Genomic DNA, 17,522 nt, shown 5'->3' on the forward strand with positions numbered 1-17,522 from the left:
TTTCCTTGTGCTTTTGCCCCCTCCATTATATATCGGTGCTTGTACATACTCGTAGCAGGCTCAGTCTGAAATCCACCTGAAATGCCCCCTAGAGACTTCCTGCTCGCCTACTGTGAAATTAAGGACCAAATGGACAAACAGCAATGGCACAGCGCTCCACTTGAGTCGCTGAGGCCAAGGTCCCTCCACGCTAAGTCTCCGATTCCACTCCGGAGTTGTCTGAATCCGCCCGTTCTAACATGGACGGACTTGCCTGTGCAGCGCGATACCTCAATTAGTGAGGTATCAGCTGCTAGCGCAAGTCCGGTCCTTATATACATCTTGTAATGATTCTACACCACTGAGGTGAAACATGAGTGGTAAACAACAAGTTGAAAACAAAAGCGCAAAGACAAAGAGTCAAAGAGGTTGCCGCCGTTTGTGCCTCAAAGCGCCCCTCCCCTTCCCAAAGCGTGAATGTCCGGCCCGGTGACTCCTTGACCACCAGTGGCATTGGGCTGCAACTTCTAACACTGCACAGGCTGGAAAATGGACAACCCTGCTTCAGGCTGTCTTTGGACTAAATACACGAAAACCAGGCCACTTCTGTTATGAGGGTTTCCCCTCAAACTGGATGGTTGAGCTTGCAGCACCTAAACAACAATAATTCTTATTTCAATACAAATTTACTGACTGTCCCCAGCCATATGGATTCCCATGGTAAAAAACCCCCTCAGGAAACAAAAGCCTCGCGAGCTCGGCCAATGGAGTGAAGGAAAGTGAGGGAGTCTGGGATTTCGCATGTGGTTCTTCATGCATTATGACTAACCGAGCTTAAATCCCGCTCTTTTAAGAAAATCACCTATACTTGTCATCAAGCTAGGGTCCTACGCTCCAATTGAACCTATCCGCATCCTTGAGTATGCTGCGTGATTGAGTGGCATTGACTGGACCATGCTGGAATAAATACATGTATAATTCTTAGGGCTTTTCGCCAACTTCCACAAGGTGCTTCCATTCTTCTATAATATTGCAAGATCCATACCGATGTAGAAGACAGGAGCACTTGGAACCTACCTCACTCATGAAAGGAGACGGTTTTTCCCAGGGCACAGCTTGCCAATCTCCCTACTGTGTTCTGCAATGGAGGGATGCTGCAGTGATGGCCCTATGCACGAATCCAAAGTTATTGGTTTAACTGCCAACTTCGAGTCCTACTCACTTCAGTCAGGGTGTTCCAAAAGTCTGGATACTTACTCAACCCATCCTCTGTAGCGACGTCCAGAAGAATCTCCGATTTTGAATGATTCATCCAGGACGGAGGGAGGATACCAAAATCCCATCATCTTTGTGAATTCCCGTGTGTGCAAGAATTTCGCTACTTTCGCATGCCCATGGTCATCCCAACGTGAAAACTCTTCGGGACGCTCGACAAAATCTAGGCATAATTGGATGCGAGTTTATGAATTTCGCTGGAGAGGTTGACTACTCAGGAAGGGGACGAAGGGGACGAAGCTGCTCGAAGATCCATGGACTGGTTGGGTGATTTAGGATACCCAAAAGATCCCAGATCCAGAACTGCAGTTCGAATATTTGCAGAAGGCGTTTCTTGCTGGATGACCTTGACCATCTCATCTAAATGGAAATCAAGCATTCAAGCCTCGATCCACGTACCCAGACCCTGGAGCAACACCAGTAATTACAACTAAGAGTTAGACGAATCTCATCTCGAGCCCTAGCAAGGCAACTCACCATGTTTGCCATTGAGCACATCTTGAAGATCTCTTCGCCTGTGGTGTGACATCCTTCGGATGTCATGAGTTGTCTTGCTGGACCTTGTGCCGCTGAAGGGTGCCATATATAAGGTTCTGGCATGCACACGTCTGACGCCACTAATCTGACATCACAAAAAACAATAAGGCAAGCATGGAGAAACTTGCCCATTATCAAGCCACGTTCTCCACACGGCCACTGTCGGGTCGGATGAATAGGCATGTGCAGTAAAGGGGTCAGCGCGAATGTTAGGAGTGGCCGAGCAATCATCTCCCCAGTTACGTATAGAGAGCCTTCAGGCTATCCTTAATGTACTTCCAGGTCCAGAACGAATAGTCATGGATACCCATGCAGGATTGGGTCGAGAAATAATCGTTCGGCAATGAGCAGTCATACAGTCTATATTATAGCAATTTTAGATGCCCGGTGACCTGATTAATCAGCTTCACCGGTGCTGAAAGCGGATAAACATTCATCCATGGTGCCGAGGTGGACAAAGTGGCTTACCTGGTCCAATTCCAAGTACTGTTGTGGAACCCGCCGCGATCTGCGTCCGACCCCTGGAGTATTAGATATGTATGGTGATAGCATTTAGGTCAAGCCATCAACGTGAGGTTGAGATAGTAACATACGCATCCTGAATTGAGTTGGCACAGATGTTCAAACTCTGAGCTGTTGCCTGCAACAAAAGAAGTTCCTCCTCTGAATCACACCGTAGCGCGATTTTTGCTTGTCCCGTACGTTCCCAGTGCTCAAGAAGCTGGAAGAAATCAGTATCACAGTCGACAAACAAGTAGAGTGAAATGTGGCCCATGACCAGTGAGCGGCGAAGATCAGCCGCCTTCCTTCGGTGAGCAAATATGAAGTATTGACGTACCGCCGGATTTGACTTCAACAGGGTTTTGTAACACGCTAAAGTTGCATGGCTGATATGTGTGCGGTTGCGAAATGGCGAATCAGCCGTGGTTGAAAGGCAGAAAGATCACAGGTCAATCAGACACTATCGAAATAGAGGCAGATGATGCTAACCCGCATTGTGCTGCAATCTTTCCCCTTGTCATCCCCAGGTCCGTTCGCACCACTAAAACCTATAAAAACACACAATAAGTTATCCCAACGTGTCACATCCACATGACGCAGAAGCACGAAATGTATTGCGTACCAGTTTGCATTCTTCAAAAATTCCAGCTTTGACAGAAGATAACCCTTCCAAAGGTTCCTCATCCTCGGAGCCCGATTCCTGCGTATCCATCTCAGCAAAGCGTGTCTTTTTTGCGCCCTTAGGAGTAGTGGGTGGACCGCTGCCGACAGGGGAGGACCTGATCAGCGCGACTCGGAAACCGAGGTGATAACCAAGTGCAATTGCCAAAAGCCCAACCACCACTGTGAAGAAGTATTTCCCCATTTGTTAGCCTATTTGCTCTCTCTAGGCGTCTCAGCCATAGTTCACCTGTCCCAGCAAACATGGATTGGAAGTCTCGAGGCATGCCGGACACAGCCGAATCGAGAATCTTTGGTCACAAGATCAGGCACACGGGCTAAACAATTGGCGCAACTCGGGGTAATATCCTCTTGAATGACTTGATTAGCTTTGGCCATCCACTCATCGATCGTGCTCGCGCTTGTGTTAGTTGACTGGTGGATTACTCCTTAGCTCATAACCTGCGTTCCTTGTTTTTGGTAATGAACCTTTTGTTTGTCCTCGGCGTTATTTTTTTTATTTGTTTATTCCTCCCGTTTCGTCTGAATTTCTTTGTAAGGCTCAACACCGTTGGCCTGCGTAAACCGCCGTGCTGCCGCGTTATCCTTGATCGGCCGCGCCCGCTACCGCAGATCCCGACTGATTAGCGTCACGCACGCGTCAACTTTTAGCCGAGAAAACTTCCTTAACGTTTGGCACAAGTGCCGCTGCCTGGCGCGGCTTCTCTTTGATACAAAGGCGTCGAGACGATGATATACTTGTGCATTGGCTACTCTGCTCAGGTGCAACGCTTCGACACCGAAGATTGCGCGGTTACCATTTGCGCAGAGTCCTGAGCTGGGCGCATTGAGGATCACTCGGACGCTGCGAGTTCTCTATGCACTTTCATACCGATTGACATGACACGGCCTTCCGATTGTACAAGTATCATCCAATCACAACTGCGTTGACGAATTAGCACATGCGTGGGTTTACTTAATACTTACTGTGTGCGAGTAGACGAAAGACCAATTAGGCGCACACCGTGGAAAACCGCCGAATGTTGCCTCCGTTGTGCTGGGAGGGTGAATCGAGAATTGCATTTTGGAAGTTGGGCAATCCCGAGGGTACGTATCACTGTAACCAGCGCAAGCGCCACTTCTGTTCATCGTAGGGGACGCAGAAGAGTGATGTGTCCCTTTATTGATCTTCAAGGTATATGAGCTTGGCAGCTGTTGTTCCGATCTGAGGCTAGGCAGGATCCTACTAGGTATCCACTATAGTCATCTGGGGCCCCAGTTAGTAGAAGCTATAAGCGGACAAACGTTGCTTTCGCTCTCCCAGTTACCGATATTTAATCATCCTCCTAGATCATTGCACACGTGGAGGAAGTCACCAGTCGGGAATAGCAACTAGGGATTGCCAGCTACATGGGTCAATCGTGTGAATGGTCGATCTCAACCTGCGATAAAGGACAGTAAGTATTACGGTCATGTGCTACGTACAGCCAGTCCCTGGGAGAACACCAATTTTCCTGGCCACCAAGAATCAACGAAAAACCTAAACAGAACAAGGGAATGCATTATGTAGGATACAGGATACATATTGGATAACAAGATGGTGATGGTGATGATGGTGATGATGACGATGACGATGACGATGACAATGCACATGATGATACAAGAATCGAACAGAAAAAAATGTCAGGAACAAATCAAATGGTACGAAAGTATCTTTTTGAACTGAGAGTAGTAGCCACCCAAATACCCCGAAGCTTTCAAACATGAAAGCAGTCCTGGCGCCACTCATAAAGTGCACGCAGCCAGAACCCAACGGCCGAAACACGATATTCTACACATCAGCCCCTAGCGCCCAATGGAGACACGAATGAGATAAGTTCACAGCAAAAAAAAAGTGGCTATCAACAAACGATCGACACGCCAGCTATGCTTTACCACGATGAGAGAAAACTTCATCTAGCAAGAGAGCGAACGTCGGATCATCGCTCGACAGTCATTCAGCCTCGACAAGAACCCGAACCCTCCTCGCGGCGCATATACCTTCTAACATGTTCAAATTTTCCTTTACGTCGTCCTTCTCAAGCGTCGTGCTCGGAGCACGAAGCACAACCTGTTCGAGCGCAACAACATCAAGTGCAGACTGAGATTCGATCACGGTAGAAAGGATATCAAGGGATATCGCGAACATCGACGGCAGTTGACTCCCCTTGGGGGAGCAGAGTGAGAGCGTTTTGAGCGTATGTGGGAGACGGGAAGCGTAGCACGGAGAGAAGGAAGGGGTGGAAAGCGAAAGAAGATAGTGTGTGAGGGGGCAAGAAGTAAATTCAAGTGCCTGTAAGTTTGGGGTGAGCGATGAAAGCGCTATTGGGTCGAACAAATAAGTTGGAGTTTGCGGGTTTGGGGGCGAGGGTGATTCATTAGAAGTTTGAGCTTGATAGGCGTCTAAATTGCTAACGTCGAGGCCCGACTGGGAACCCAATGAAAGCGAGCGAAGATTAGGCCCAATAAGACGCAATACGTCCTTGAATGAAGATATGTTGACAGTTTGGGACCGAGTGGTCCATGGATTAGGGTTCGTCTCCGCGTGGACGATTGCGGAATGCGGAACGGTCGACAACTTGAGTTCATGAATACTTTTAACAGAAGAGTGAAGTAGCGCGCAAAGGAAGCCAAGGAAAGGAGATCTCTGGCGTACGTCAAGCGCGAGGCTTGTGAGTTTGTTTGGCATGATCCAGGGTGTGCGTACATCGCCCGATGAATGTGCGTTGATCGGCCCGTCGCGAGAGGGGAGCGTTTCCGTGTAAAGCGTCGTTTCATTCTCGAAAATCACCCACGAAAAACGTGACACATTTGCAAAGATACCCTCTGTGAAGAGACTTTGGACCGCCTGTCGATGCCAGGATCGCTCCTCCTGCACACACAGTTCAGTGATCCGATTTCCAAAACGACCGTCTGTATCACTACCCATCGCACTTCTCAGGATCCCCAAGGACTCGGCATTGAATTGCAGGAGTCCAGACTTGACTCGGACGCGTTCGATGTTAGGGCACGTCACAAGGAACTGGGCAAACTCAATTGGGTTAATGCGAAGCAGTGGATGCCGCGACGGATCCATAAAGGTTGGACACTCAAGCATGGTAACGGAGCGAATGGAATTTGCAAGAATGTGAGACTTGGATATAGGAGTGGCGATGGCAGCATGGAGGGAGCGGAATCGAGCAAGTATATTTCTTGAGGGATGATCAAGAGCAATCGTTCGGAACTGGAATGTGCTCAGTTCAGGTCTGGGCTGGCGGCAGCCCCAAAAGAGGATTTCAGAAGCACTTACGAGACGTTTTTGAGCAGGGAGAGTCCATTCGCGACAGACCAAAGAACAATTCCGTAGAGCATCGAGGGAAGACTGGTGTGGTGTCAGAAGGTCAGAGCCCGGTTCGATAAGCGCGTCCAAGATATCGAGGACGAGGTCGTTGGGGAAGCGAGGCATTGGCTATGAGGAGTGAAACAAGTCCACTAAACTCCGCAGGCGTTTTGTGCGGCGGGAAAAGGTGGAATCGCCGCAACGGGAGCTCAGAGAACGTGTGGACTGTTCGAAAGGTAGTGTTCGGGTGGAACGTGCTGAGCGGGGAGGCCAGGAGGACGCTATTGGGCAGCGTGGTGAGACGGGACAAGGTGGAATGGAGAGCATGGTATTTATACGGGCGAGGACCAGAATTGGATGGTAATTCTAATACAGACTTCAAGTTCGACGCAAATGGGCCTGTTCGAATGAATTGTTATCGACTCCTTATTCCATTTTCGGAATTCTCCTTGCTCACTCTCGCCACCATAGAGTTGCTCTACCTCCGCACTTGCCTTTCTCCTCTTCCATTCATCGTTTTTGACGGGTTTCATACTATGCCCGATCATTCTTGACCGTTAGAAACTAAAAAATGAGAGTGAACGTCTAATTTATAATTATTTCGTTTCCGAGGAGAGACCTCGGCGTAGTCGTCAATTCTCCGTCTTCTCTCCGTGGGTTTCATTCCCCGTTGGCGCATTTTTTGCCTAGGTAGAGCGTGTATCCAACGAGGAGCCTCTCCTCAGCGGTCATCCTTGCGCTATCCTGTCATGTCCATCAAACGTAGAATCTTATCTGCCTCTCACCCTTCGCCAGCGACCCTGCCTTGCATGCTGCCCTTGCACGGACTTGCGACAATTCCATGTGCTGCCACAAAACACTTCGATTCAGTCGTTGTGGCTTGATGTTCCTCGTTTGGGTCTGTTCCCTGCATCCTCTCCCTTGTGCCTTCTTGCTTTGCACCAGCATCTTGGTGTTACTCAATTCAGCCGGCGAGAATCTTTTCCGCAGCGGATTTCCAGGGCCGATCAGTTGCGCCTCGAGGTTTGCCGTCTGTTGGCTGGCAATACAGGTCCTCGACCAGGGTCAGCATGCTTCCATAACCATAGGAGAATGTTACCGTTCTGGAATTCGACGGTGGTTGCTGGCACGCCGATCATTTCTAGCGACCGCTCAATTTCGTGCTTGATTATTTACCCTACATGTTCTTTCCATACATGAGTGATCTAGCCCTCAATCATTCCAACTCTTGCAGGGGAACTCCGACCGAGGACGTACATATATGATCACGCATACATACCGGATTATGGCATGAGGGCAATCAGCATTCATTTGACTGGTTCTGTCCATTGCGGCATGAACAGCCTCGCCCGATGCCTATGATCAATTGAGGATCATGAAGGTTTGTTTGGGTAAGTCCAATGCTTGTATCAGCCATCCCGTTCTGAGAAGCTGAGGATCTGTCGATGAGTTACTTGTGCTCTAACGTCACACTCTGTCCGAGTGCTCTCATTTGATGTCTTGATCTTGAATTATTTTATCCCCTCTATTCATGCGTGGCTCAAGTGTGGTTCCATCGAAGCGGGGGAGCATCAATGCGATTTGTGAGTGAAATGTGGGAGGATTCCATAGTCGGTTACTGATTAGTTACTGATTAGGATGCGGCACCCGTACCTCCAGACGAGAGGTGTTGGCTTGTTAGGCTCGCACCTCAGTACCCAGCTATCGTCGTCAGTCTCGTTTAAATGGGAAACACCCTTGTCAAATACTCGAGAACCCCCAAAGCAATCTAGTTTTTTTTGCTAGCTCCCACCAACAAAACGTGCATTCACCCCACAAAATCAACGTACCGAACAAGGGCATAGCCTCCCCTTCCGCCCGCCCTCCCTGGGACGATGTTTTCCGATTCAGGCCGACCCAAGACTTTTGCGAGATCTTTCCATGTCAGGCTCGGTGCCTTTGGGGCCGCCCATCCGCCGATGACTCAAGATACCCGAAGTAGCGTAGTTTCTAAGTTCCTCCCAACAAGAAATGCGTCCAGGTCCAGGGAACAAAAAAACTAAGTCTGTCCTGGGAGAGGTTTTTCCCTCTCAGATGCTTGTGCAGGAAGGCCTGCCCACATTTGAGAGTTGGGGGGGCTGTACGTGACATGTGGTGTTTCATATCAGTATTGGCAAATTTAACCTCGATGTCAGGACACTTTGTTCATCAAATGTTTGTTGGCATCATATTTCCCCTTTTCCCTCCCTCCACCCCTTTTCTTGGGATGGATCCCCCTCATCCTCATGAGCACCCACCAGATACTAGGGTACCACAAGTCTGCTGGCAGTTTGCTTGTAGCTGTAAGTGGCTTTTTGGGGTGTGGCCTTTTGAAGGTGAGCCTCTATTTCATCCCTGATATTGATGAGTATTGATACATTCCACTTCCCATATGGATTTGTTGGGATAGTTTTGGAGACTCTCAAAAATTCCTGACACCACTTTTGTAAAGTGGATGCATATGGCCATCCATGATTCCATGCAATTGCAACCCACTCAGAGGCAATCATCCAACCTTTACTTTCAATCAAAGTTGGGTGGTTGCAGCAGTACACATGGAACAGTTACAGCATCTGTTCCAGTGAAAGGTTGGTTGAGGTTCCGACCTTAGTGTTGACTCCTGCTATCCTCAAGCTGTCTGGAAATAGGCAGTATAGAGTTGATATTTTAGACAGGGGAGGAGAAGAGTGAAACCCAGTTTCACCCTTCCTGTCATGGCCATGCATTCTGGCCCGTTCCCTGCCTGTCCCAATGCTGCCTGTGCCTGTTCCCACTGCATGAGTGTGAGCACGCAAGCCCCAACCCTCATCCCTATTCTCCTTGAGGACTCCCTGCTCACTCCCCACTTGCCTGTGGTTCCCCAATGCTAGACCAACTCCCCCACTGCCACACCAACCTCCCCGCCTTGAGCCCACCTCCGGCACCATGCCCAGCGTGACTCCTCTACCCTGCCCACTTGGCCCCTACAGGGCCACTACCATTCCCGTGCCCAACTCTGAGTCCAGCACCGATACCATTGCCATCACCGCTATCGCAGCCCTACACCCCTTTGTTTATTTATCTGTTTTGACCCTCGGTCATTGCCTGCCACTGTGTGGCCAACCCCACTCTTTGTTCCCTTTTGCTTCCAGACCCTTCAGCCTTCGGGGTCCGGAGTAAGTTCCAGAGGTCTGGAGTCGGAAGTCAAAGTCCGGAATATTGGCTAGACATAATAAATGAAATGCAATAAGGAATACAAGGAGATAAGATGGAGGAGGTCAAGTACTGGAGATGTGACCAGAGTTCCAGAGGTGGAGGTGCGATGGGGTTCCAGTGCAGGAGTCCGGAGCTGGAGGTGTGGAGCATCACAAGCTCTGGTCTGGAAGGTATGAGGTTGGGATTGGACCTGGAGTAAACTGGAGTCGGACCGGAGGTAGTGTTGGACGTTGTGTTGGAGCCAGAGGTAGAGTGGGCTCTCAACAACCAACAGGGGGAGGAGGAGGAGGAGGATGTGGAGTTCTGGAGGAGGAGATGGAGGTCCAGAATCAGGAGCAGAGGTCCGGAGTTGTATGGATATGACATGAAGGATGCAATTGATCTATTTGAGTTCAAACACCCAGACTGTGTCAGAGTATGGATATTTGACTGCTCTTCAAGCCATGAGGGATTTGCCCCCAATGTGTTGAATGTGAATGTCATATCCATACAATCCCAACCTCCGCTCCGGGCTCCTGGAACTCCGAACTCCGACTTCCAGAGCCCTACTTCCCTTCCATCACTTTCTCCTTGCTGACTCCCAAGAGGTTATCCCACCTCCAGCTCAGACACCACCTTTGGTCCGACTCTGGAACATTCCGGGTCCGACCCCAACCTCGACACCTTCCAGACGAGTACGCAAAACCTATGCTCCCGACTCCGGACCTCCGCTCCAGTATCCCGTTCACATCTCGTCTCCGGAACCTCCGGTCTTAGTTCCGACCTCGGACTTTGACCCCACCTCCACTTATACCCATTGTATTGGTTAGCTCATTCCATTTAATTACCTTTGCCAATATTCCGGAGTTTAACCTCCGAGTTCGGACTTTCCGGACTTACTCCGGACCTTGCAACTATTGCATTGTCCATTTCAATTCCGCTATTCTCCCTCATTCCTATTTGGGCTGCTGCTTCCTTTCTATTCAGTCAGCTAGCCATTCCCGACTCCCATCCTCCTTCCTTCCTTCTTGGGTCTTGGCCCTTCATTCCTCCTTTGGGAAACACCATTGAGTCAAACACTTGACCCTCGGTGTTGTTCCTCTTTCCATCTCCCTTTGTCTTCTTTTGTCCTACCCTTGTTCCTTTTGATTCCGGACCCCTCCTTATATACAATGTACCTAGTAACTTGTAACCTCAGTCTGAAATCGACATGAATTCCCCCCAAGAGACTTTCCCTCTGCTAGATCCGAAATTAGGGACCCCTAGGACAACCAGCAATGGCACAGCGCTCCGCATGAGTCACTGAGGCCGAGGTCCTTCCACGCTAAGTCTCTGTCATATCCATTCCCGGCCATCGACTTCCGGGCTCTCCGACCCTTCCGTTCTAACTCCGCTTCCCCCTCACCAACCTCGGAGCCCCCGTATTCCGCAAACCTCCCGGTACCCCTCGATGGTCACCACCCCCTCATTTCAATTTATTACCTACGCCTCCCTAAGTACGGAGCCCCAAAGACTTCCGGACAGCTCCGACGTCCGCTAGCGCACTCCCGCCTCCGCTGGGCAATACACTCGCCTGCCCTGCAGAGTCCACCTTCGGGCTTATCCCTCCTTTCCGTTTCTGGGTTAACGCCTGCCTTTCCGCTAACCCCGCGAACCGACTCGTCGGTAATATTCAGTCGGCTAATGTCTTAACCCCGTTAGCTCCGCTCCGTCCGGCTCCGCCAATTGCGGAACCGTCTCCGCTGTAACCATATATATACACTACTTGTACATAGGTTACGCCCCAGCAGATAAATCAACTAGAGTTACCCCCACTAGGTTCTAAGCGCCAGTCAGTAAGTTAGGGCACGGACGTGTCACTAGGCACAGCGCTCCTGGCAGAAGTCGCTGAGGCCAAAGCCCTCCGTTACGGAGACATTCTTTCGTCTTAAATCTGGTCTCTGACAGTCTCCGATTCCACTCCGGAGTCGTCCGAATCCGCCCATTCTAACAGTGAATGTGAATCCAGGTGGAAAACAGAAAACAATGTGACCAACCATCATCCCACTCGACAACCCACCCCCATTACCAAATGAGGAAGATACTCATGGCCAAGTACAGCTAATGGTCTACCCAGATGACCCAAGCATCCCTGCTGGGCTGCAAGGAAAGCCTAAAGGAATGCACATTGTGTTGCAGGAGCACCAAAGTGTGTGGAGGAAACTTGTTGCCGAAAGTCTAAATGGGAAGCCAATTGGGGCCTGCAAGCAGTGCCAAAAGTCTCAAGCTGCAAAAGATGCAGAAGCATGCATTTCTGCTGTAGTGGCAACTGGTGAGGAAGTAGAGGACATCCCACTGTCAGATGCACTGGATGACCCCACTACGGCCTGACTGGTGCTTGTTAGAATGGGGCGGAAACGGACGACTCCGGAGTGGAATCAGAGACTTAGCGTGGAGGGACCTTGGCCTCAGCGACTCAAGCGGAGCGCTGTGCCATTGCTGTTTGTCCATTTGGTCCTTAATTTCACAGTAGGTGAGCAGGAAGTCTCTTGGGGGCATTTCAGGTCGATTTTGGACTAAACCAAAACGAGTATGTACAAGCGCCGATATATATAATGGAAGGGGCAAAAGCACAAAGAGAACAAAGGGTGACCGAATCGGAACGAAGACGTCCGAACAGGAACAAAGGGTAGAGGGAGCGGAGCGGTACCGAAGGTCATAGGGCAAGACCTGTGATACGTCCGAAAGGAGGTAGAGAGGGCGAGGCCCAGAGGGGCAGGAGGATGAGGGGAAGTGGGGATGATGACTAACTGGCTAGAATAGAAAGAAGCAGTAGTCCAAATAGGGATGAAGGGAAAACGCGAGAAATACATTACAGGCGGCGAGAGTGCCGAAGGCGGTCTGCAAAGCTCGGGGGTTGTGGAGCTTACGGAGGTTACGGAGGCGGGGTTGGAAGTCCGAGGAATATTGGCAATGGTGTTTACGTAGTATGAGGTCACCAATGCAATGGACTAAGGCCGAGGTGGAGTCAAAGTCCGAGGTGGGGACTATGATGGAGGCTCGGAGTAAGGTACGAGCGGTGTCTGAGTGCGAAGTATGGAACAGCGGTGGAAGGTCGTAACTTGGCGGAAGGGTGGCGGAGGAGTAACGGAGGGAGGAGAGAGGGGACAGGTAAGGTAAGAAGGAGTGGCGGAAAGGAGAGTAGTCAGGTCCGAAGGTGAGTATCGGAGCAGATGGGGGAAGCGTAGGAGGATAACGGGAGGGTGGAGGTGTTGTGAAGGGGGAGCGGAGTAGTAGGAGGGTGGTGAGAGGTAAGGAGGAGGTGTGTTGCCAGGACCGAAGGTGAGTATCGGAACGGCAGCGGTAGGTTATGACTCCGGAGGTGAAGAGGGTGGAGGTCTGGAAGTCGGGTCAGGGTCGGGTATGCACGGATATGACAGTGCTGTATGATGTGTGTTCTATCCCTGCAATCTGACTTCAAGAGTGAACGGCCACTTCTTCAGCAATATGGAGAGGAGCAGGGCCACATCTGCTTATTCCTACCGAAGTTTCACTGTGAGCTTAACCCAATTGAAATGTACTGGGGGTATGCAAAATATCGTGAGTCAAATCAATTTCTTGATTGATCTCATTTTCTAATATGTAAGCTCTTCAGGATACAGAGCTGCAATGGATGGGAAGTTTAAATCTGCAAAAGCTCTGATTCCACAGTGCTTGGATTCCTGTGACATTGTAACAATCCATCGCTTTTTCCATAAAACCTGGTGCTATATGGATGCATATGAGTGAGTACTTAATTTTGTCCATTTGCTTATTAACATTCCCTACATAGAAAAGGTCTTACAGGGGCACAGGCTGAGTATGCAGTTCAGAAATACAAATCCCATAGACGAATAAAACAAAGTCTTTTTGATAACTAATTTCAGACTTCCATTTGTTCCTTACCTCCACCTTCCAAAAATAGAAATTAGTTTTAAAAAAAATTGGCAGTCATACCAAATTTTCAGACCTGGTAGAAAATTACATTATCCACTGTTTTTATAGTAGAATTTTAATTTGAGGTGAAGTTGTCTAGTAGGATTTTTCATTGCAGAGCTGCCATGAATAATCAATCTACACTGTAGCACTATGCAAAGTTTCAGGCCAATCAGCCCAGTCATTGTGAAGTTATGCCAGTGACAGGAATAGAGTATCCCACACTATGTCAAAGGACATGTGAGGGTGGCACCATCAGAACCGAGACCTGCACTTTGGGAGATTGCAAAGACCAATTTCTGCCCAAATATGGAAGACTCCGGTCAAAACAAAGCATGGAAAATGCAAAAACACCTTAGAACATCACCCAAAAATCTGAAATAAATCATGAAAGCCTGTATTAAGGTTACAAATGCTCATGCATACAATAAATCCCAAATAATTAAACACAAACATTGCCTGTGTACAAATGAGTATGAGAACAACACACATGATTGTCAAACATGCCAATTTGGGGTGCAGATGGGGCTCAACTAGGGGGTTCCAGGAGATCAGGTAGTGGACCGAAGCTTCTCTGGGAAGCTTGAGTCTGCTGGCTAGTACAAGAGTCTGAGAAGGACATGGCCTCAGCGACTCAGAGGGGAGTGCTGTGCCTCCATTATGTCTTAGTTTCAGATGGCTGATGTATCTTGTAAGAGGGGAAACACAAAACACTTGTAGGGGAGTTTGGGGGTGAAGTTTAGTCGAGATTAGAACTAACGTACAATGGGTTCTAATCTACAGGTATATATAATAAAGTGGGGGAGAGGACTTTAGTTAAAGTCCAAATGATACCAAAAGTGTAGGGAATGGATGTGTGGCGATGCGTGCTGTGCACGCTTTCTTTATTCATTGTTTATTACTCTTTATTTCTCGATGTAAACAATGTATATAAATTGCGGGGAAGGGTGAAACAGGTTTTCACTCTTCTCCTCCCCTGTCGAAATAAAGCTCTATACTGCCTAATTTCTGACAGCTTGAGGATAGCAAGAGTCAACACCAAGGTCAGAACCTCAACCGACCTTACAAAAAGGTACCAAAAGATACTGAAAGGTTCTGAAGGGTATCTTCAACAGGGACCAAGGTGTCAGGTCGAGGAGGGTGGAGTAGGAGGCTGGGGAATAAATGGAAATGAAAAGTGGGTAAGGGGGAGTTAGCTGACTGAATGAAAAGAAGATGTCAGCTGTGCTAGAAGTGGGTGATGACTAATCAAGATGGTGAAGGGTGGAGTTGCCAAGGAATTGTCAGGGTTCAGCACCCTGCCTTAGGGTGCCCCGGACTCCCCACCTACTTCACTCCCTTTGTTCTTTGATTGTTGCCTTGTTGTTTGTATAGTTGTGGGCATGTGACCCATTCCTTTATATAGCAACCATGCAGGGAGATGAGACCTTTACCCTTCTTCTCATCTCATGCCCCGCATAGGCAAGTGTACATATCTCACTTTCTTTTACTATACATCTCATGCCCTGCATAGTGTGAGGACAGGTCAGATGGGGGTTGAGGTCAGGGAGCCTCCGAGTCCGAGGCCAGGCCCTGACAGGAATGTGGATAGCTCTGAAGCCGGAGTTACACATCTGAGAAATATTGGGTGACTCCAATAAATGAAATGGGTAGAGGAAGGATTTAAAAGTATATAACAAAATGTTGGGGATCGGTTGGGAGGTCAGAGCAATCTGGGGATTCTGAAGGTTCTGACTTGGGACTGAGCTTCTGGGGTGGAGATGGCTAAGGGTGAGTGTGCCAAAGTCCAGGGTGGAGCCGAGACAGTAGGGGTGGAGGTGGGGTGGGACCGTAGGGAGAAATGGTGTAGGAGATGGTGAGGTTGTTAGGAAGGTGTAGTGAGGTGGGGAAGTGTGGGGTCAGGATTCCAGGATATGACAGTGATTGCCAACATGTGCATGAACTTTTGCTAACTTGGCGAATAATGAGAGTTAGAGTACGACCTTAGTATCGTTAGAAAGGTTGGAATAAATGTAAATTTATGGTGCTAAGAATGTGAAAAACCATAAAGAAATGAGTGAGATATATGGAAATGAAGTTGGTAACCTGAAGATGCACAGGAAGACAACTTCTAGAGGTCTCAAGCCCCGAATAAAATTCATAAAAATATGCTATCATTGTGGACGACTTAGTATAACAACAAATAATACCTACAGAGGATTAGGATGCAAGAATACAAATGGGAACCAGGGGAAATGGACAAAAAACCACAAAAAACCACAAAACCATGATGGACCATGGCAGGAATAATAGGGAAAAATACACTAATAAAGGAGAGAACTCTAACACATTTCAAATCACATTTCTACTAAATGTCACTGGATAAAAATAGGATCAATCTGCTGAAAGTCATAGTGCAGCCATATGTGCAGTAACATACAGTCTGAATTCAGAATGACCGAGTAATGGCAAACTTAATGGTAAACAAGTAGAATTTGAAATAAAAACTGCAACAAATGCAACACTGTCAAGTTCTAATTAAAACATTAAAATAGCTTAGACGAGGAAGGACAATGAGAATTCTAGGTGCAGTCTGACTGCAGCAGGGCTGCAGTTTAGCGCAGCCAAGTGCAGTAGAACTACAGTGTGAAAAGTTCATTTTTTATTCAGTTTGAGGAAAATACACTGTAAATAAATCCTGTAAATATGAGGTAGAGTGTGAAAAAGGAAGGCGACCTAAGGAGTATAAAAGGAGACCCTTTCTGTGACTTTACACCCCCCCTTAGAGAAGTAAGAAAATAGAGTATTATTTTTCTCAAGCATCACTCCAGCACGAAAAAGTGAAATACAGTTAAGATTGCCACTGTAGTAAAAGGCAGCAATCAAGGAGAGAAATATTAAGTAAATATTTCAACAGGAGAGTGTCAGGGTTCAGCACCCTGCCTTAGGGTGCCCCGGACTCCCCACCTACTTTACCCCCTTTTATTCTTTGACTGTTGCCTTGTTGTTGCCTTTGTGTGTTGTGTACACGCGCGCGCATGGGATAGCGTGGGAACTTTCTGAGCGAGCAGCTCGCCCAGAATGTTCCCACGGGTCACAGCCACAGTTCTGGGCGAGCAACTCGCCCAGAACGTTCCCACGCTTACTGGGCACTGCCACCTGGATGTTCCCTCCGGGTCACACTACACAACTCTAGGAGCTGTATAGTTGTGGGCATGTGACCCATTCCTTTATATAGCAACCATGCGGGGAGATGAGACCTTTACCCTTCTTCTCATCTCATGCCCTGCATAGGCAAGTGTATATATTCCTTTCTTTTACTATACATCTCATGCCCCACATAGTGTGAGGACAGGTTAGATGGGGGCTGAGGTCAGGGAGCCTCCGAGTCCGAGGCCGGGCCCTGACAGAGAGCTGGTTAACACTCCAGATTTCAAAAGTGTAAACAAAACAGTATATTGCTACTGTTAAAACAAGCAATAAAAACAAGACAAAAATAAGACAAGGCCAAGGGACACTTCAGATACAATCTAACACCATTCACAGAGTAAAATCTTTGAAAATTCACCAAGTAGAAGATTGATTTAATTCCAAATTGAGAAATTACACCAAGGGAACAGCTCCACAGGGTTTTGTTCATCTGTAAGTCATTTCTCAGAGACTTTTAGACTAACCCATAAAACAGAATTAGCCAAAATGCTAGGATTAGTACTATATTTACAACAAATTTACTAGTACACTTCCCCATCCAAACTAAAGAACCAGGGAACAGATTGGTGGTGGTCTTGTTAGAACCTCCCAACTGACTTCCTTCATTCTCTCCTTCAACATACCAGGCCTTCTGGGAGTGAACCAAGGAATGGAATTGTTATCACCGACTCTATTTCCGAACAGCTCTGTTGTTAACACTGCTTAAATCCATGACCAGAAGGCCTGGGACCGAGACTATAGTGCAGGAAACTGAGTAGGACTTAGCATCAATTGTTGAGTGTCGGCACTAAGTCAGGTATCCTCAGATGGTAGCAACAAGTCAGCCATTGTCGGAAAACCGCAGTATCCATTAAAAACACAAAATTTGATGTTTAAA

General features: G+C 48.2%; 5 protein-coding genes across 5 annotated transcripts; 2 read left to right on the top strand and 3 right to left on the bottom strand.

The window, feature by feature from the left end:
• Window positions 1-2,156: 2,156 nt before the first annotated feature.
• On the bottom strand, window positions 2,157-3,004 carry EI90DRAFT_2901124 (peptidyl-tRNA hydrolase; the record flags this gene model as incomplete). Its single annotated transcript, XM_039054058.1, has 6 exons — window positions 2,157-2,206; window positions 2,260-2,312; window positions 2,385-2,512; window positions 2,630-2,678; window positions 2,782-2,840; window positions 2,915-3,004. 6 exons carry the CDS (start codon window positions 3,002-3,004, stop codon window positions 2,157-2,159), a joined length of 429 nt encoding a protein of 142 aa, XP_038923644.1.
• A 473-nt stretch (window positions 3,005-3,477) lies between these two features.
• Window positions 3,478-4,101, bottom strand: EI90DRAFT_3010655 (uncharacterized protein; the record flags this gene model as incomplete). Its single annotated transcript, XM_039056385.1, has 3 exons — window positions 3,478-3,576; window positions 3,712-3,828; window positions 3,940-4,101. The coding sequence occupies 3 exons, from the start codon at window positions 4,099-4,101 to the stop codon at window positions 3,478-3,480; spliced, it is 378 nt and encodes a 125-aa protein (XP_038923645.1).
• A 223-nt stretch (window positions 4,102-4,324) lies between these two features.
• Window positions 4,325-6,436, bottom strand: EI90DRAFT_3010656 (uncharacterized protein; the record flags this gene model as incomplete). The annotated part of the gene is made up of 4 exons (XM_039056386.1): window positions 4,325-4,394; window positions 4,438-4,492; window positions 4,993-6,241; window positions 6,281-6,436. The coding sequence occupies 4 exons, from the start codon at window positions 6,434-6,436 to the stop codon at window positions 4,325-4,327; spliced, it is 1,530 nt and encodes a 509-aa protein (XP_038923646.1).
• Window positions 6,437-7,582: 1,146 nt separating this feature from the next.
• Window positions 7,583-8,267, top strand: EI90DRAFT_494 (uncharacterized protein). The gene is made up of 3 exons (XM_039067693.1): window positions 7,583-7,701; window positions 7,761-7,893; window positions 7,948-8,267. The coding sequence occupies exons 1-3, from the start codon at window positions 7,686-7,688 to the stop codon at window positions 8,093-8,095; spliced, it is 297 nt and encodes a 98-aa protein (XP_038923647.1). The 5' UTR covers window positions 7,583-7,685; the 3' UTR covers window positions 8,096-8,267.
• Window positions 8,268-8,828, top strand: EI90DRAFT_495 (uncharacterized protein). The gene is made up of 2 exons (XM_039067695.1): window positions 8,268-8,664; window positions 8,739-8,828. The coding sequence occupies exons 1-2, from the start codon at window positions 8,439-8,441 to the stop codon at window positions 8,762-8,764; spliced, it is 252 nt and encodes an 83-aa protein (XP_038923648.1). The 5' UTR covers window positions 8,268-8,438; the 3' UTR covers window positions 8,765-8,828.
• The last annotated feature ends 8,694 nt before the right edge of the window (window positions 8,829-17,522 follow it).

Source organism: Cantharellus anzutake, assembly GCF_015039405.1.
Source record: "Cantharellus anzutake strain C23 chromosome Unknown EI90scaffold_1, whole genome shotgun sequence".
NCBI classification, from domain to species: Eukaryota; Fungi; Basidiomycota; class Agaricomycetes; order Cantharellales; family Hydnaceae; genus Cantharellus; species Cantharellus anzutake.